The sequence below is a fragment of the Syngnathus floridae genome, chromosome 1, assembly GCF_059516105.1.
Source record: "Syngnathus floridae isolate MCC-2025c chromosome 1, RoL_Sflo_1.0, whole genome shotgun sequence".
Taxonomy (NCBI): domain Eukaryota; kingdom Metazoa; phylum Chordata; class Actinopteri; order Syngnathiformes; family Syngnathidae; genus Syngnathus; species Syngnathus floridae.
The window spans coordinates 6,530,289-6,550,563 of record NC_142413.1 but is presented as its reverse complement, the minus strand read 5'-3'; the positions used below and the strand labels follow the sequence as shown (position 1 = coordinate 6,550,563).

Sequence of the window (20,275 nt, the reverse complement as noted above, 5' to 3'; positions counted from 1 at the left end):
TTAGTTCGCTTTGTCAGGAATAAACAATTGGTCAATTTGGTCTGATTGATCTACTGGTCTTCTCTTCGACAGAACGAACTCGCAAAATTGTTAGGTGCGCCAGTGTGTGGATTGGGACATAGCAACTGATGTGTTAAGTGTTGATCGCAATTTGGAGTCAGATCAATAATTAAAATCCGTATCCTAATAGGCTACAGCCAGTGGAGATCCAGAAGGTAGAGGATTTCAATTACTTGGGGTGCAGAGCAACGGAGAGTGAGCAAAAGAGGTGAAGAAGCGCATCGGAGCAGCAGTGGCGGCGGCCCTGAGCAATTTGTTGCCCGAGGCAAGATTTTCCCTGGATTCCCCTGGCCGTGGTGTGCGGTGTATGTACCAGACACAGACTCGCGGAGGGCTTGACTATGTGGCTTAATGTCTCGCAAACATTTTCACAAACATTGTACATTGGACTCCAAAAAAGATGTACTCGTTGGCTCCCTGCTGTGGCCAAAATATTATGACAAGGGTACAATTATGTAGCTAGCCATATGTATGAGTTAGAACAACTGAGAAAAAAAATTATAATTAATATATATATAGTCTGTGTGTGTGTGTGTGTGTGTGTGTGTGTGTGTGTGTGTGTGTGTGTGTGTGTGATTTAAATTCTTTTTATTTATTTATAATTACAAATAATAATTAATATATATCTATATACCTATATATATGTAATTTAAATTATTTTTAATTTATTTATTCATTCATTTATTTTGGCTGTTACAAGTTTATATGATTGACAGAAAGTGTGCAATCACTACCTAAAGAAAAGTAGGCAGGTGCATAAAGCTGGGCACCCCAACAGAAAAATGACATCACTATTAAGCAGATGGTCCTTTTGCATTACATAACATTACATGACCTAAATACCATTTGCTTACTATGCTCCTCACTCACAGTCCAAACTGACAGCTAAAATCTCTGAGCTAGCTGCTTTTTTTGTATCCTTGTCCTAAACCATGACATCGAACAATCTTTGCTTTCAGGTCGTTTGCCAGTTGTTTCGAGGCTCCAATGTGGCCGCTCTGAATTCAGAGAAGGTGCAAAGAGGAGAACTTGCAAGTGGCCACCTTAAATACTCCTCACTGGAGATGTTTTGTAAAGAAGAATGGTCAAAATGTTCTCTTCCAGCAGAATCTGGACGCTGACTGGGAGCCTCTCTCTAGGCTGTTCTTTCTGCCAAAGGAGGATTTTTCTGCCCAAATGTATACATGCAGCTGCCTACGACATTTTGTTCCATTGCACACTTTCTGTCAATCCTATCAACTTCATTTGACGTCTCAAAGATCACTGTGTCTGATACATTGAACTGAAACGATTCCTCAAGGAAAATCCTGCAAATGAGCTGGGCTGCCCAAACCTTTGCGTACGTGACAAAACAAAGGCAACAAACGGTGTGTGTGTGTGTGTGTGTGTGTGTGTGTGTGTGTGTGTGTTTGTGTGTGTGTGTGTGTGTGTGTGTGTGTGCGTGCGTGTGTGTGTGTGTGTGTGTGTGTGTGTGTGTGTGTGTGTGTGTGTGTGTGTGTGTGTGTGTGTGTGTGTGTGTTTGTGTCATGATCTCGGCGGACGCATGAGTCCCGTGGCGAGCAAGCATGAGAATGGAGATTTGCAATCCATCACTTTGCCAACAGCAGTCAGGAAGATGATGCAACCTTGCCACGGGTGGCTGGAGGGGGGTCGAGGGAAGTCGAGGGCTTCAGCTTTGCCTTTGTCCTCTGATGCAAAGGGACAGGGCCGCCCGTCAAAGGTGCGGACCGCGGGCCGGATCACAAAGCGAGCCGTTGGTTTGAAGGCTTTCAATTCTGACAATGTTGCTCACTCTGGAGCGAAAAGGACGTTCCGTCTTTATGAGTGCGATTCCAAACGTTGACGTCGCAATATTCTAATATGTATACATGACATAACATATAAAATACTCTCATATGTATACATAACATATATATCTAATATATACATATATACATTTTATACTATACATTAAATGTATATACATGTACACACACATATATATGTATCATACATGTATAAATATACATATATACATATATCTCTTTCTTTTCATGTATTTATTTCTTTAGAATCCACTTCAAAGAATGCGTGTCAATACTAATTTTATGTTACGCAACCTCTGCACAAACTATAACAAAGTCAAGCATGATTTTTTTTCAGATCGATGAAAAATGGAAAAGAATTGACAAAATGAAATATATATACGTGTGTGTGTGTGTGTGTGTGTGTATTTCTTTTTTTTTTTTTAAGCCACTTGAAAGAAGGCGTGCCAATACCGACTTTATCTTATGCAACCGATGGACGAACTATAAGAAACGAAACTCAAGCATGATTTCTTTTTCTTTCAGATCCGTGAGAAGACAGGTACTTTATTGTGATGATTTTAAGCCGACTCCAAAACAAGCGTGGCGCGCCATTTCGCACATTTGGCTGACTCATTTGCCTGTTTGTCTTGAACTATCTGACTGATGGCGGACGCCAGTCATAAAGTTGGGCGCCTGGCAACAACTTGCAAGCCTTCACAGACGCTTTGACATCAAGCTAAGCGCGCGTGGGCTCCGCGTGTCAAAGCGGCGTGACGTCACGCACGTTGCGGCTAGTAGGGAGCGCTCGCGTCCGATCGTCACTTGATTCGCTCGTCGAGTCGGAACAGCAGCAGCAGCAGCAGCAGCAGCAGCCAGCCAGCCAGCCAGCCAGCCAGCCATTAACTTGCCAACCAACCAACCAACCAACCAACCAACCAACCAACCAACCAACCAACCAACCAACCAACCAACCAACCAACCAACCAACCAACCAACCAACCAACCAACCAACCAAGCCAGCCACCCACCAGTCTCTCTCTCTGTCTCTCTGTCTCTCTCTCTCTCCTCGTCAGAATGAAGCTCGTGACCATCATCTTGCTCCTCTGCGTCCACTCGGCAGGTAGGAAAAGCGTTCGCACACCTTGTGCTCCGCTGTCAGTGGAATCAAGTTGGTCAAAAGCGCCAAGCAATAAAGACAATCCAAAGGACTGCAGCCAATCAATGAATTGTCATCAAAGCGCAAAGCGATGTTGACTCGAAAAAGGGCCACTTTGTTGTTGTTGTTGTTGTGGCGCTTGCAATGTCTTCTTCACCCTTCATTTTGGGAATTTGGACGTCGTCCATTGGCAAAATGGCTCGCCGAAAGCAAAGTGCGCAAATGACAAAGCTCATTGCTAAAATGTGTTTGTAGGGTTATTATTTGGCGCCTTGATTTGAATTTGAAGTAGCTTTCTGGCTGTACAATCCTTGGTGTCCTTTTACACCGTGGGAGTAAGAGCATGCGCTGGCTGGCCACCTCTGCTTTTCCAGATCCGACAGACCGCGAGGGCAAGAAGGATGAAGTGGTGTTCTGCGATGCAAGCGACGCACTCAAACTGGACACTTCAGCTGGACAACTGGTCACATGGAAGTTCAATGGCAATGATCTCCCAGAGAGTGGAGTGACACACCCTGACCAGAGTACTAAAAAAGACCTGAAAATTGAGACCCTGGCAGCAGCGAACACTGGGTTTTACAAGGCCACTTACAACCCAAACACGGTCGAGAAGTTCACCATCATTGTTGATGCCAGTGAGTTGCACGACCATTTGATTTTGTGAGCAAATTGAGATGGAAAAGAGCCAGTCACATCCATCTGCGTGTGTACTTTGTGATTTGGCCGCCTGCACTTGGAGGTGAATAACTCTATACAACTCTTTTGGGCTTTTTCAGAAACCTGCACCGCAGCCACCCCATGCAACGTCAAAGTGGGTGGCTCCATCAAGCTGGACTCCGGAGAGCCAACAGGTGTCACCTGGTACTTTACGGCACCTTCTGAGTCTGAAAGCCAAATCGAGGACAATAAACCTAATGATCCACCCAAGTTCACCGCCAATAAGAAAGAGTTGGGCCTCTTCGACCTGAGAAAAACTCATAGCGGGAAGTACACGGCCAAGAAACAGGGCAGCGCCGATTTCCCCAAAGAGTTTCCAGTCGCAGTCCGAGGTAAGTTTGGCGTCGCGTCTCTGGCGCTCCTTTCGCTTGGCTACCACCACGCGGCCGTTTGAAGTTTCGATCAAAGTAGCCGCTCAAACAATCCCGACGACGGGCTCGTCGCGGCAGGCGGCGCACGTTGAAAAAAAGCGCTGCTGCTATTTTGTTGTCCGTGAACTGTCTTACTTGATCCATGCACTTTTTCAAACCCTTGTTAAAAACGTCAAACTTTTGTTTCCCAACAGCTCATGTCTCCAACGCCCAAGTCAAAATCCCGACGGGCAAAGCTCGCGTGTGTCCAAACGACAAGGTGATCTTTGAGTGCACGGTCACCGGTGATGCAAAATCCTACTCTTGGACCAAGGACAACAAGCCAAAAGATGGGACCACCAGCAAGTTGACCATCCAGAATGCGACATCTGAGGACTCCGGTAACTATGTTTGCAAGGTCACGGGCTTCCTTGATGAACCTGCTACTAGCGCCGGCGTAACTCTCATCGTCCAAGGTGAGCACGCCGCCATTTCTTGGGTTGACGTGTTAGGGGGGGGCTTGGAAAGCACCATCCCATTGAATTTGCTCACCCCTTGCAGCCCAACCCTGTGTCGTCGGCGAGGACCACGGCGACAACAAGGGTAGCGGAGGTGAGTTCTGGCATGTCTGTCAGTGGAGCAAGCCCCGCCACCGCCAATGTTTGCCATCTTTGCTCTAGGTCCGGGCCCAACCTCTCTCCCAGGAAGGGGCCCCCAGGGCGCGTCCACCTCCGTCGCTCTGCTGCTGATAAGCGTCCTCGTTGAGCTCTACGTGATGATGCTGTAGACCCGGCGGCCGCCGGGTGAGTTGCCATTTTTTTGCTTTGTTCTTGCTCCAAAACAACCGGCTGTTTGTCTGCTTTTCCTCAGACGAGAGATCCTGGAGGCGACGACGTCGACGTGCGAGTGGCGCGCCCTTCCATTTTTCTTTTTTCATGTATTTGTTCAGCAATCCAAATATTCATTCGTTCATTCAGCAATTGCCAAAAAAAAGCACGGAAAGCCGATGGGGAGAAGCGGGAAGGCGGCGGCGGCGGCGGCGTTGACGGCGGCACGAGACCCTGGGCCAATGGAAAGCCTCCATCATCTGGCGTTCATCTGGCGCGAGGGAGGGCAACAACTCGTGACGCCTGAGCGGTTGGCCTTTGACTTGTTTGCAGCGGGAAAGCGCTTTTTTTTGGCTCTTATTCAATGTTCCACTCCATTTATGATATGAGGTTCTTTACAATTGATTGCATAGGTTGGCAAACGTTTTGCTGGGATGCTCTGGAAGGAAGGTGGTGAATTTGATGGTGCAACCTTTTTGTTTTGTCTTCTACTTATTGCAATTTTTTTCGACTTGAACTTTAGCAAGTTCAAACGTTTTGTGGAAGGAAGGTGGTGAATTTGATGGTGCAACTTTGCTTTCAACCAACGCTTTGGAAGGGCTCGCTTGAATTTGATGGCGTTTGCTTTGCTTGCAGCGCATTGGAAGGGATTGCTCGAATTTGATGGTGCAACTTTGCATTGGTGTCATGTATTATTATTGAGTCGGAACCACAATAAAGTCTTCATCCCACTTGGTGGTGGTGTCTGTCAGTCAATCGATCTGGCGCCATCTTGTGGGCCAATTGCGGGACATCAAAGATGGCAGAGATGGAATGGCCCGCCGCGATGGATGTAACGTTCTTGCGTGCACTTTTTTACTTTTTTTTCCAAATGACTTTTTAAAGACAAGTGGGATTTTTGTATCACACGTTCCTGCATGCACTTCTCCCCAAAATTGACTTTTGGACTTTCTTGCATGCTCTTTTAAGTCGGGCCTTTTTTTTTGTTGTTGTTGCCAAAAGACAGGTGGAAATTTTTGTATCAAACTTTCTTGCATGCATTTTTCAGGCAAATTGAGACTTATTTTCTTTTTGATTAAAGATAGGTGGGATTTCTGTATCAAACTTTCTTGTATGCACTTTTCAATCAAATTGAAGGGACTTTTTTTTCAAAAAGACAGGTGGGAATTTGTATTAATCTTTCCTGCGCGCACTTTTCAATCAACTTGAAGAGACTTTAATTTTTCTTTATTGCCAAAAGACAGGTGGGATTTCTGTATCAAACTTTCTTGCATGCATTTTTCAATCAAATTGAGACTATTTGTTTTCCGCCTGCTCCACATATCATATTTATATATATTTGTTTCAGCCACTGACTGACTGACTGACTGACTGACTGACTGACTGACTGACTGACTGACTGACTGACTGACTGACTGACTGACTGACTGACTGACTGACTGACTCACTCACTCACTCACTCACTCACTCACTCACTCACTCACTCACTCACTCACTCACTCACTCACTCACTCACTCACTCACTCACTCATTTCCATCACTTTGTCGCTTATTTACGCTCAGAGATAATTGAACATATTTGTAAAAATAAATACATAGCATCACATGATGATCAACAAGGACCGACTCATGAGTACCATATTAAAAGCTAAGAAACAGTTATGATCTTCTTTTAAGACGAACTTTTCGGAATGCTGTATTAATGACTACAATTGTCTGTTTTAAAGAAAAAAGACACACACACACACGTGCACACACACACACGCGCGCACGCACACACACACACACACACAAACTGCAACGATGAAGAAATACACGTGCAAGTGGTTTCATTTTGTGACGTTCCCAAAGTGACGCACTGAAAAGTCTCAAAAAACAGAAAAAAATCGGTCTCAGTTTGGAAAATTACGTTCGCGGCTATATATATATATATATATATATATATATATTTATATATATATATTTTTTGAGTGGACATGCAAATGCGGAGTTCACCGAAGACAGACCTCTCAAACATAATAAAAAATAAAGACTACCTGTTTTGTCCCTCTCAGGCTCCTCCCTCGCTTTTTTTCCTCCCCTCCTCTCTCGCTCTTTTTCACTCCCTCCCTCCTCTCGTCATTCTCGCAGCTACTGCTCTCATATCAACATCGCTCTCTCTCCTCTCGCTCGATCTACCTGTCTCTTTATCCTCCTTTTCTTCTCTCCTTCCCTCGCTCAATAGCTGCCCCTCACCCCCTTTTGCAGCCAGCCCCCCTCCCTCTCGGTGCGGACATGCTGAGGTCGGTGTGGAGATGAGGTTCCGCAATGTGTCCTTCTTGACGCTCTTGTTGTTCGGACTATGCGGGCTGGTTTCGCTGTCCTGGTACACCGCCTTCAGCTCCTCCAGAGGTAAGAACCGCATACGTCACGCGCGCACGCACGCAGGCACGCACGCACGCACCATCCGTGGTTGGGGAAGAAAAGAGAGCAGAAAGTGATGTTGATGGTGATGATAAAGAAGTCAGACTGCAGGCGAGGGAGACTCGATTCACGAGCGTGGAGGACGGGGAGCACTCGGTTTGTCGGTGTCAGGTGAGGTGGGGGGGACCTTTGAGGGTGAAAAAGGGTGCGCTTGGTTGCAGAGTGGACACGTGACACTGCATGCTGGGCTATGTGGAGGTTAATGTAACAAGCCCCCCCCCCTCAGAAATTGAAAGCAACATCCTTGATAGACAACTTAAGGTCTCCTTTCAATTCTTGTCTTCACTTGTGAAGTAACACAGCGCAACAGAAGTACAACTGCGTCTTAAGGTCAAATGGTTGGCATGTGTTATGTGCTAAAATACTTCTGGACCTTTAGCAACACCCAAACACAGTTGTGTGTCCTACAAGGATTCCAAAGGTGTCTCAATAGTAATGCTTTTCTCACTACAACACAACACACTTTTGGCTTATAGAATCAAGAGCAACCTTCCTAATGTCAACCTTCCTAGGTGCCTGCTTTGCTAGCTGTCAAACGTGAGTGGACTAAAAGCATACTAGTACAAAGAAATCAAATAAATGCACAAATGGCTCAGCATAAATCCAACTCGGTGGAAAGACTAGGGAGCACTCGTCGATCAGCTGTCACTTGTTTGTGATGTTTACACGCCTGACTGGAGTAGAAATGACCTTGGAGGTCATTAAAGAAGCACTTGATTTGCCCCACAGCACGTGCCGATCTGCTGCGGCATCTATCTCTGCTTCAGAGGAGCGCTTGGTTTTCCTTCAGTGAAGAAATGAAAAATCCGAGCCGTGGTGGGGTGGGGGGGTCCTGGTCGAGATCAGGGGCTTTGCTTGTTTTGCTCGACTGAATAAAATGCGTCAAGCTGACGAGAGAGGAACAAGTGCTTACTACTCAAGAAAGATGCACTTGATTTGTGGTGATGCACATGCAAGTTGCTACATTTGATTGAGATGCAACCAATAGTTCCGTCTCCAGGGAGCGCATGGTTATGCATGTAGCACATACTAGGGGGCAATTGGGGGGGGGGGGCTATGCACACAATAGCTGTGGCATCCAATGGAATGGTGAGTTAGCCGTGTTGTGGATGACACGTGTGTGTGCGCGCGTGCGCTTTTGTGTTTGTTTGCATTCGTGTATTCCTGTCTCCGTGCGTATATCCGTGAGAAGGAGTTTAAATGTACGTGTTTGTGTGCGTGTATGTGTGTGCGTGTGTGTGTGTGCGTGTGTGTGTGTGTGTGTGTGTGTGTGTGTGTGTGTGTGTGTGTGCGCTGCACGCAGATGTTTCCTGCTTGGACAACCCCAGCGTGTGTAACGTTGGGACATGTTTTTTTTCAGACGGGGGGCTTGTTTTTTTGGATGCGGTATATATCATCCGGGTGGAGACAGATGTTGGACGTGAGCGGCAATGTGAACATCCGAAGAGCACGTGACGCTTTCACACCTGGGTGTCACATGACACCACAACGCTAATGATGTGGCCCATCAAAATGGCTGAGGTGGTTGGCGGTGTTGAGAAAGTTCATCCTGCTAACCTTTACGCCGCCTGTCCAACTTTTGGTCGTGAGGTCAAGGCAAGACAAAAAAAAAAGATTTCAACTCTGCTCTCCCTATCGTAAATGACTATTGGACATTTTTCTATGTTTAGCATTGAAGAAGCCAAACGTGTTGTTGTGGAAATGTGTTTGTCAGCAGTGATCATACTTTTGACGGTTAATGATTCCATTAACAACACACAATGTGTTTAGTTTGTTTGACGGATGGGGTGGGGGGGGGGGGGGGGGCGATTGTGGAGGGTAGAGGCGGGGGTTGGGGTGAGATGTGGCAGGTTGAGACAAGCCTGCTCGCTGACTTTGGTCTCGGCCGCTTTGTTGCTTGTGCTACACTGCAAATAAACTTCAGCGCCTAGACAACCATGGACGAAACGCGCTTTTCCTTTTATCGCACCGTGGTCAGGTCCAGCAGCAGATGTCAAAAACCTGACCTAACACTCTCATCCAAAGTTCCCAAGAATCAGTTCTGATGAGTCAAATTGACTTCTTTCATGACTTTTGCAGTGTGCAAGTGTCCTTCGCAGTTGGTTGACATTCAACACGTGAGCTGTATATGCAAGAGTCAAGAGGGTGTTTTGTGTGTGTGTGTGTGTGCGTGTTGAAGTATATTTAAAGACTCATCACATGATCTAAATATAATCAGTGTTGTGATTGCCTGCCCTGAGGCAGTTGGAGATCTGACGCTCCAGTTTATAAGCCCACTAAAAATGTAGCTCAACATTGCTCGTTTCCACAACAGTAGCCGTTGTGTGTCTGTGTGTGTTTGTGTGTCGGTGTGCGCGTCTGTGTGTTTGTAAGCATCATGGAAACAGTTATGAGCAGTTGATAGTTTCATGTGGATGTTTTGCTACATTAAATGACTCACTTTGTTGAGCTTTTGTGTATGTGTGTGCGCACATGTGTGCGACTGTAGTATTAAATGGAAAGTTGTAATTGTCCTCTGGAGGCTCATCAGTTTCTATGACAACTTGTTGCTTCCTGCAATCCTTTCTTGTTTTCGTTCCTCATGAATGCTGCATGACAACAAACACACAAACGCGCACACACACGCTCACAAATTAAACAACACCGGCTGTGTGCGTGCGTGTGTAAAAAGTGCGTGTGTGAAAAGTGATGAATATTTCACGAGGGCTCAGCTTTCACCGTAAAGGTTTTTCCTCTTGTGTTTGAGCAACAAATCAACCTTTTAAGCGTAATTGGCAAAAACACACTTGAATGCACACAGCGAGCGAGAGCGAGAGAGAGAGAGAGACAGAGAGAGACAGAGAGAGAGATTATGACAGCTCAAATGGAGTAAAATTTGGTCGGCTTGTAGAGAGCAACTCAAGATGAAAAATCAGCTCCTCTCCCTCCCACCGACAAACCATCTGTGTGTGTGTGTGTGCGCGCGTGTGTTCCGTGCGTGGCAGATGGTGAGACGCACACTTGTGTTTGAGTGTCGGTAAGGAGCCAAACGAGACGGAGTGAATGGTTCGTCTTACTTGAGAACGTGACGCCCACTTGAATCGATATCCATGTCTAAGCACGCACACACAAATGAGTGTCCACTAATAAACATCCACATTTATTGAGGAAGTACGTTCGCGCCTGGGTGTCCAAATGTTTTTCGAGGGCCGCGTGCGGAAAAAAAAAAAATCTGAAGATACGAGTGCTACTTTGACATTGCCCGATATTTCCTCCCGGTCCACTCTTGTTGGGTCTCGTCTTCTATGAGAGACGTCGTTGTGAAATGGTCGCTGTCAGTTTATAAAAGGCGTGGCGCTTGAAGCGGCCTTCTGGCGTCTCCATGCACTCGAAACATTTCAAACAGTGACGCTCTGTTGCTCGCCCTGGCTCGCTTCCTGTTCAACGGCCGCGGCGCACGCGGCAGGCACACAAGACCGCCAATGTGCCGCTCGCCGGCTGTGAACAGTCTGTGTGGACTTGTCGCCAGACAATTTCAGCGAAGAAACGGAAAGAGTGGAGGCCGAACGATATCAGGGCACATACTCTAAAACGGACTGATGCGCGTGTGAGCGAGCTGTGCGGTGACCATGGCAACCGCATCCCCATCATACAGGTGACGGCTGGTTAAGCGCTGTCAAGCTTCAGCAGGGGTCAAACATCTGAACTTTGAGCCCCTACGTCTTGCTTTGCTGCCATTTTGGATGAGGTCATCCCAATGGTGACTTGATCGTTGCCCCCCTGCTGGTCACAGATGTTGACATGACCGCTGAGTTGAGGCATACAGGAAAGCATTAGCGTGATCTTATAGACAGGAAGTGCAGCTATTCCGCTATGCCGACAGGAAATGGATGCTTGCTGCATAGAGGAAATGAATGAGCTGTTACGCCCAGCTACAGAATACATCTGAACTACTACCATATAGCTCTGAGTTACTTTAGAAATGTGCTAAAAATCACACGAGTAAAAATTCGGTTGGTTCGCTCGGCTGTAAATACTGAATACCTTCAACATGGCCACCGTCCGCACTCTGGCACTGTATTAGAATCTTTGGCATGTCCGTCGTTCCTTTGGAAACAATGACCTCATTGTGCGAGTGTGTGTGCGTGTGTGTGTGTGCACATGTGTGTGTACTTGTGTGTGTACTTGCGTATGTGTGTGCATGCGTCCACACAGAAGCTCTTCTTTCAGTTTATACGCTTGTGAGCCTCAAGTCAATAGTAGTCAAATTTGTATATCTGAGACTATGGGATGATGTCATGGTGTGTGTGTGTGTGTGTGTGTGTGCATGCGTGCGTGCGTGTGTGTGTGTGTGTGTGTGTGTGTGTGTGTTTGAGCTATGATTGAGCTACAATGTGTAGCTAGGTGTATGGAAACTGAAATGCTACTGAAATGTTGCTACTTTGGGCAACGCTGTTTACAAGACTTTCACATCATGTCACAATCATGTCCATATATGGACTGGCAATTGTTTTTACGTTGATCCACATGGAAAATAGATATTAGTGCATGTTATGTTCTTGTTTTATCTGTTCATAATGACAACTGTAAATCTTGTGCTCCGTGGTCCGGTTTGTGTTCTGTTCCATGATTCAAGGTAGATGGTGTTTGATGAGCTAGCATGTACTAATATTGTTTGGTCTTACTGTTCAAGGTCTGGCCTATGTTCCGCTTTGTGTCCTGTCCTAATGTATGTTTTCATCCGTATCTAGCTTTATGGTCTTGGCTATGTTCAGGTCTACGTGCCAATGACCTGGGCTATATTCTGATCCATAGGCTGGTAAGTCTTATGGTGTACATCCACCTGATGTTTTTTTTTTTAATTTTTTAATGGTGTAACAAAATTCTAGTTGATATTCCTGCTCCTTCTAGTCTACAACCTGCTCTGTGGTCTTGGCTGTTGGGGCACACTTGGACTACTTTAGCCTTGCCTATAGTTTGATACATACGTAGTCTGGTTTGTGATAGTCAGGCTGATAGTCAGGTTTATATTTTGGTCCATGGTGGTTGATGTTCTTGTCCATGATTTGTGGTCTGGTCATTATAATGATATCGAGGAGGGTCGTGGTCTTATCTACATTCCGGTCTATGTTGGGTCTATGTTTCTAAAACCTTTTCTATACTTTTTCTGCTCCATCGTTTGGTTGTTGCTCTGGTCTTTCTTCTACGGTCTGCCACGTGATCTGGTCCATGGTCTGTGCTATAATCGCTTGATGCGCTCACGTCATGTTTGCAGCCAGGACTTGAACCTGGCACCCATCTAGGACTCGGGACTTGACCCGGATGTGTTGTTGATGTTGCGTGGCTCGTTTAGGAGATGTGGTGGACATCTACCAGCGGGAGTTCCTGGCCTTAAGAGAGCGCCTGCATTCAGCCGAGCAGGAAAACCTACGCCGCTCCAAAGAGCTCAACCTGGTCCTGGATGAGATCAAGCGGGCCATCGCTGAGAAACAAGCGCTCAGGGACATCAACAGAACCTGGAGCAGCCTCTCAGGTATTAAAATCTGCAACTTACACAATCACACTCATCATGACCATTTGTCTGAGAAGGCAGGAATTCGAAAGAATAACACTTAACTGGTTGCTGGTTAATGTCATTCCCAGAGGAGACCAGGATGAAGTTGTGGAATGTGAGCGTCAGCAAGAATTTCCTGCAGCTTCCCTCCGTCCTCCATCATCTTCCTCACCTCATCAACAGAGAAGACAGCCTACAGCCAGCCGTCCATGTGGGACAAGGACGCACTGGAGGTACGTCTTTGTCATCATGCATGTGCGTGTGTGTGCGTGCGTGTGTGTGTGTGTGTGTGTGCGTGTGTGCGTGTGGAGTGCTTGAGTGGAACTCCCACTGTCTGTTCAGATGTATGGAGTCACATTAGTGTGTGTGTGTGTGTGTGTGTGTGTGTGTGTGTGTGTGTGTGTGTGTGTGTGTGTGCGCGCATGTACAGTTTCCATAGTGATGGGCGTTCCCAGTGTTAAGCGGGAGGTCCACTCGTACTTAACGGACACACTCAACTCTCTGATGTCACAACTCAGCGCCGCGGAGAAGGACGACTGCGTCATTGTCGTCCTCATCGCTGAGGTCAGCCACCGCGTCTGCGTGTGTGTGAGAATGTGTGTGCGCATGAGTTTGCGAGTAATACTTTGTAAAGGTCAATGATTTGGCCAATGAACCATCTCGTTCTCACGCACACACACACACACACACACGCACACACACGCACGCACGCACGCACGCACTCTAAACATCATTGTCTGTGTTCAGTGGATGTGTTAATGTTAAGATTAAGAGAAAGGAACAAGGAAAACACTGAAGAAAGGTAAGAAGTAATGAAGCAAAGAAAGGGGATGAAACAAGAAAGTAGAAAAAGCTGAGAAAACGAGGAGGAAAGAAAAGAGAAGTGAGCAAAAGGAAGGAAGGAAGGAAGGAAGGAAGGAAGGAAGGAAGGAAGGAAGGAAGGAAGGAAGGAAGGAAGGAAGGAAAGGTAAAGTAATGATGCCAAAGAAGTTCTTGCCATGACAGCCCTTTGGTATATTTTGTTGTATATCATCACGTGTTACGGTCACATGACCTTTTTCGACTTTTTTTTTCCTCCTTGAGCTTATATTTCCTTGCGAAAGGCACGCATGCACGCACACACACACACACACACACACACACACACTCAAATACCTAGAGGCACAGTCACACATGTAGGCACCCACATGCACACTCAGTCTTCAAAAACAAGTTGATGACATAATAATTTCCACGTCCTGCTCAGCCAATCAGGAAGCGAGTTGTCCCGTAACCTGGGTGGTATCCAGATTTGAGGTCAAGCTAAGGTCACACAGCTGAGTCACCGCCGCTTGTTTTGGTGTCCTAGACGGACGGCCCAGTGAGGTGGAGCTTGGGGGTTACATACGCTCGCTCACTCACTGTGGAATCTTTTACTGACCAGTGTGGGTGACGGCTTGAGAGTGTGTTCCTATGTCAATTACCGATGCATATCTTGTAGTTTGGGCTTGATGTGTGTTTGTGTACATGTTTGAAGGCAGACCATCAGTACGCCGTGAGCGTGGCAGACAACCTGAAGCTCCTGTGAGTAGCCTGCGCTATGGGATGTTGTTTCCGTGGCAACATGCACCAACACTTCCTATTTGAGCTTTCATCTACATGTGTGCATGTCTTTGAGCGTGAGTACAAGTCTGTGCGTGTCTGTGCCAGTGGTGTGTGTGTGTCTACTGTAAATACGCGGTGTGTTTATTTGTGCATCAAGCGTCTTCCTTCTCGCCGTCGTCTTGCTTGTCCTCTTCGTTTATAAAGTTGGACGCAAAATCCGCCTTGAATGACAATTTAAGGACGGGTTATGCTAACGGTTTCTCGTCTGTGCTTGTCAGTTTCCCGTCAGAGATCCAGTCGGGCCTCTTAGAGGTGGTCTCGCCGTCGGTCCATTTCTATCCAGACTTCTCCAACCTGCGTGAATCTTTTGGAGACCCTAAGGAGAGAGTCAGGTGGGTTCCAGCAAAAGGATCCAACTCTGTTAAGCTTGACCCTTGATGTTACATGGCTGTCACGGGGGTACAGTAATCCCCTGCTACATTGCAGTTTGTTTATTGCGGGTCCAGTACATTGTGGATCAACCCAACTCAAAAAAAAATCAAAAATTCAAATTAAAAATTCTAAATTGAGGAATTATGGCAATGAAAGTTGCCTGCACGCCAGCAGAAGTGCTCGTGCCCACATGATTGCAGTACGTACACTTCTACCTTGTTATAAAACATTTTGATCATAATAAGACTTTTAAAAACACATTTACAGTATGTACACTTATAAAAAAGTTGTTATAAGAAAAGTTCTAAAAACATATTTACAAAATGAATACTTGTACACACACACACACATCATATTTATATTTATATTATTTATACATTATTTTCTGTATGGGATTTTTACTATTAATATAGTATTTACACGTTTGAAACGATCGTTTAATTTTCTAATGCTTACATATGCACTTTTACGGTTTAATATACATTTATTGATACACAAAAAATGTATGTTTGTTAAAAATGAGAGGGGGACACTACTTAATGGATTTTTACCTATCGCGGGTGGTCTTGGAACCAATCATCCGCGATAAACGAGGGATTACTGTACTGCTTCCTGATGGGGCTGATTGATGTTGTTTTTGGATCAGGTGGCGCACCAAGCAGAATCTCGACTACTGCTTCCTCATGATGTACGCACGCTCCAAAGGGACGTACTACGTGCAGGTACACACACACACACAAACACACGTACACACACACGCACACGCACTCACTCGCATGTGTCCGGGTATCAGCTGGAGGACGACATTGTGGCGCGACCCACCTACTTGAGCACCATGAAGAACTTTGCGCTGCAGCAGCCTTCAGAGGAATGGATGATCCTGGAATTCTCGCAGCTCGGATTCATCGGTGAGTTTGGGGGAACAAATTGTCCATTAATGCAGTGAAAATACTAATAGGACCCTGACTTAGTACGTGTGCATGCACGCAGGAAAGATGTTCAAGTCTTCTGACTTATCTCTGATTGTGGAGTTCATGTTGATGTTCTACAAAGACAAACCCATCGACTGGCTACTGGATCACATCATGTGGGTGAAAGTCTGCAACCCGGAGAAGGACGCGGTCAGTCACCGATTGCTCGAAAGCTCCTCTTCTGTTCTAACACAACGACCCAAACAAAGCTTGACCTCATTGGACATTGTCTTCTTCTCCTCTTGCGTTCCTCAGAAACACTGCGACCGTCAAAAAGCCAATCTAAGGATTCGCTTCAAGCCGTCGCTCTTCCAGCACGTGGGAACGCACTCCTCGCTGGCCGGCAAGATACAGAAACTGAAGGTGACGAATGTCGCCGTCAACGCAACGTGGACGTCCATGCCAACGTGAGTTTTTTGCCTTCAGGACAAGGACTTTGGGAAGCAGAGCCTCCACAAGGGTCACGCCAACCCGCTGGCTGAGGTCACGACCAGCCTCAAGACGTACCAGCATTTCACCCTGGAGAAGGCCTACCTCGGCGAGGACTTCTTTTGGGCCTTCACCCCTGTGGCCGGCGACTTCATTCGGATACGCTTCTTCACGCCCGTACGCATTGAGAGGTCAGTTGTTTCAAACCGTTGATTCATTACTTCCGGTTGAAGTTGACGCAAGACAAAAGACAATTATAAAGAAATGATATTTAATCAAACACTAAAATGTCCTTTCAGTTGATCAATTTGAACATATACAGTACCATATATTGGTTGCACATGATTAAAATGCACAAAGAATTTATTTTAAATAAGTATAGAATGTTATTATTATGGCCATTTTTATTGGACATTTACTATAATTTCGTATCGATTTAATGGCATCTCATATGAATTCGTAAACAATTTTATGAAGCTATGTAGCTGTGGAATGATGTTGATTCTCTGCCTATACGACGTACCAATAAAAATATGGAACAAAACGTTTGTTTTTCACATTATAGTCATGTGCAACCAATGTCTGCTGGCTTAATGCTATCATACATTGTGAAATTGTACCGGAGACGGGCTAATTAGCATGGATGCTACACTTATTGTCAGGTGGGTGTAAGTCACTAATATCATAACTTTTCAGTAAATTAAAAAAACATCCCTCCATTTGTAATAAAAAAAGGGTCCTGGTCAAATGTATCTCACTTGTTTTCACTGGTTGTTTACAGCAAAACGGAAAAATGGTTTTACCACAATTCCCAGGAGTTCAGAGATTTGTTCTCAAGCTATTTTCAACACTTTTCATTGGTTGACAATGTGTCAACAAAACAGCCCGTGTGGCAACAAACCATTTCAATTAGTAAAATAAATCATACTAATTTTGACTGTATTTGTGCCCAATTGTAACAATATTTTCTCTGTGCCATGTGGGAACAAGACGTTTTGCTACAATGTCGTAAATATTTCAGGTATTTCTTCCGAAGCGGAAACATTGAGCATCCAGGAGACAAACTTGTCAACACGTCTGTGGAGGTTCTTCCGTTCGATGTGAGACCTTCTACTTGTCTCGCGACATTCACGAGAAGAAATTGACGTACGATGGCTGTTTTCTAGAACATTCAGGCAGACAAAGAAGCTCTGATGGATGGGAAGGACAAAAGTCAGAAATACCATCGCACAGAGGATGGATTCATCCGAATTGGTCAGTCAACATCTCAGTCTCCACTTCTGTAATCATTCACTCATTTCCCACTCACGAATCAGCGTGAAAGCATTTTACGTAGGCACTTTATGGAACTATCCAGGTCCCCACAATTGAAAAAGTAGCCTAAAAAAGTTTTCCAATCAAATATTTATTAGCTTATGAGGATGTGGTTTTGATTGACTAACATATGTATGACATCACAAACAACAACTTGATCCCAATGTTTCATGGATTGCAAAATGATCCTCGTGAGACTCGTCCACTCACAAGCAGCATCACACCAAACCCACTATTGACCCCTTAAACCACCAAAAAGCATCAAAACCCACCAAAAAGCATCAATGGTCTCTTATTGGATCAGATGATGGCATGGGTGTGTGTCAAAAGCAATAAAACACAATAATCCCACGAGGCCTCACATGCTTCCTGAGCGGGAAGACGACCCCACACAGGGAAGGAAGCACGTGGATTATGATGAATGCTGACCCTAACCTCAACCGCCAGCCACCACGATCAGCATCAGCCCCTTCCCAGAATGGCTGTGCACTAATCACACATAAGCGTCAGATTTACTTTAATGGACTGGAATGGAATACAACATGGATGGTCTCCTAATGACACATGCATATACTAATACCACATTAGGTCAGTGGTGGGCGGAGTCTACAGTCCAGTCAAAAATCAGCCTGTGTGTGTTGCCATAGCATTGGAATCTACAGAGGGCCTGCACAATCAGTAGTGCTGCATGGCTAAACTAACTAGTCGACGTGTCCAGGTTACCACTCAGGATGGTTGTAGTTTGAGTTTGATTGATAAAAATAAAAAACTCATCATGAGAGAAATGTCACCCATTGCCATGTTTTTGTCAATCTGCTCATCCTTCCGTCCCTCCCCAAAAATGAGGTTTATGTCTTCTTAACCGTTTAAGGTTTTCATTTTAGTCAACCGTCGTCCTCTGAGACTTTTGTGATTAAAGGCCAAGTAAACAAACTTGCAAATGCATTTCATATGCAATGTAAGTATTGATTGTAAAGTGCTTCCTGATGATGTGCTGTTTATTGCTATTAATGGTTTGCCTTGATAGCTGGGCAAATAAGAGGTGGATTATGTCGGGTTAAGTCCTCACTTAGGAACCAGGCAGCAAATGTAGCAAATGTAGCACACTTGCCCCTGCAGTAATCAATACAGGTAGTAAAAAAAATCCCCCAAAAGCCTTTTAGTCTGCTCATATTGCTTATCGATCCCTTTGATCCTTTACCCGCCGTCTCTTCTTCTCTCAGGAATGTTCCAGAAAGGCATCGCAGAGGGGGAAGTGGATCCCTCATTCGGACCCTTGGAGGCTATCCGGCTCAGCATCATCAGCGACTCTCCCGTTTGGATCATCCTCAGTGAGGTCGGGCCTCTTTAAACGCAAATGACAGGAATGGAGTGGGTTAATTCCTACAATAGCTCAAATTGAATGCAATAATTCCAGAGATTTTGCTAGAAGTGAACGTGTCCATTCCTGGAAACAAGAAGATGGGAAATGACATTTGTTTCCCCCACATTTTATTCATATGCAACTTAGGGTGCATAATCAAATTGTAATGATGATGAGCATGAATGTCATGATTTGTCTTGCGTGTTGTCTATCGTCTTCATCAGATTTTCATCAAGAAGGTGGAGTGACAGCAAAGGAGCGGGCAAGGGACTCCGAGTCAGGGTTCCCCAACGCCATGGCGCCACATCGCCTCCCTCTGGTCGCATTTGTCCATTGTAGGTGGAAAAAAAGCTCAGTCACATGTTTACGTGACAGAAAGCTGAGGTCATGTTGAACGTTGAGACGCTTAAGGGACGGCGGGGAGAAGACCGACATAGGATGATGACGATGAAGATGACGAAGGTGCCGCTTCGAAGAGGTCTTCTTCTCAGGCCCGTAGCCGCAATCTCTTCGCTAGGGCCAAATCCTAGCCGTTTCTGAGCGTCCTCGTCCAAATGTTGGAACATATGACTTCCTGTTGGCCTTCACAAGGTTGCGCACTGGACAGACAAACACACGGACTAACTGACACGCAGTTCCCAATGAGCGACTGACCACATGACATCAGATCACAACAACCCTTCCGCTCCAGTCATGTGACAGGGAGTGATGATCACATGACATGTATAGCTGGAAGGGAGCCGGTGAGAATGAATACTACTGTACTTTGTGATACACTACTTTGTACTTAAAGTGTTACTTCAGAAGAATTACTCACTGGAGAGGTACTTTTCCGTACTTGACACTTTTCTACTTTTATGTCATGTCTAATTTCTTGTCATATCAGTAGCTGATGAAAAGGATAAATTATTAAAAGAATCATCAATATGTTTGAGTACCAGAAGTTTCATTTATTGTCTTCACTGTCGTCCAAATATCGATGCATTTTAATTCATTGTAAATTACTTTTGAAAATAAGCCGATGAACATAACGTTGTATAAAAATACGACCTCCCCAATAATGAAAAACAAATCCGCGAGAGTACCTGTGCTGTTCACTACACAAAGGGATCAGCTTCAATCGCAAACCCTCGTTTTAGTCGGATTTTGTTTGTATGGTATTTAATATCTTGCAGAAGCACAAGCACGAAAAAAAATCAAACTTAATAAGCATTTAAAAAAAAAAAACACGCACACGTAACAAACACATCGGACCTGCTGCTTGTCATCATTGCCATCTCGGCCAATCA

At 45.3% G+C, this 20,275-nt stretch overlaps 2 protein-coding genes and 1 long non-coding RNA gene across 3 annotated transcripts; 2 read left to right on the top strand and 1 right to left on the bottom strand.

Moving 5' to 3' along the window:
* The first annotated feature begins 2,333 nt into the window (after positions 1–2,333).
* Positions 2,334–5,628, top strand: LOC148403763 (uncharacterized). The gene is made up of 7 exons (XM_088395755.1): positions 2,334–2,967; positions 3,378–3,638; positions 3,780–4,052; positions 4,286–4,546; positions 4,632–4,682; positions 4,751–4,873; positions 4,941–5,628. Exons 1-6 carry the CDS (start codon positions 2,922–2,924, stop codon positions 4,855–4,857), a joined length of 999 nt encoding a protein of 332 aa, XP_088251881.1. The 5' UTR covers positions 2,334–2,921; the 3' UTR covers positions 4,858–4,873; positions 4,941–5,628.
* A 1,345-nt stretch (positions 5,629–6,973) lies between these two features.
* On the top strand, positions 6,974–19,920 carry mgat4b (alpha-1,3-mannosyl-glycoprotein 4-beta-N-acetylglucosaminyltransferase B). The gene is made up of 15 exons (XM_088395723.1): positions 6,974–7,288; positions 12,693–12,872; positions 12,983–13,126; positions 13,324–13,457; positions 14,410–14,456; positions 14,756–14,869; positions 15,556–15,631; positions 15,703–15,817; positions 15,900–16,030; positions 16,136–16,243; positions 16,307–16,500; positions 17,331–17,409; positions 17,476–17,563; positions 18,847–18,959; positions 19,211–19,920. Exons 1-15 carry the CDS (start codon positions 7,192–7,194, stop codon positions 19,232–19,234), a joined length of 1,644 nt encoding a protein of 547 aa, XP_088251849.1. The 5' UTR covers positions 6,974–7,191; the 3' UTR covers positions 19,235–19,920.
* LOC148403761 (uncharacterized) lies at positions 17,699–20,219 on the bottom strand. The gene is made up of 2 exons (XR_015862499.1): positions 20,072–20,219; positions 17,699–19,585 (listed from the first exon to the last, which is right to left on the bottom strand). It is a non-coding gene; the product is annotated as an uncharacterized LOC148403761 (long non-coding RNA).
* Between the last annotated feature and the right edge of the window lie 56 nt (positions 20,220–20,275).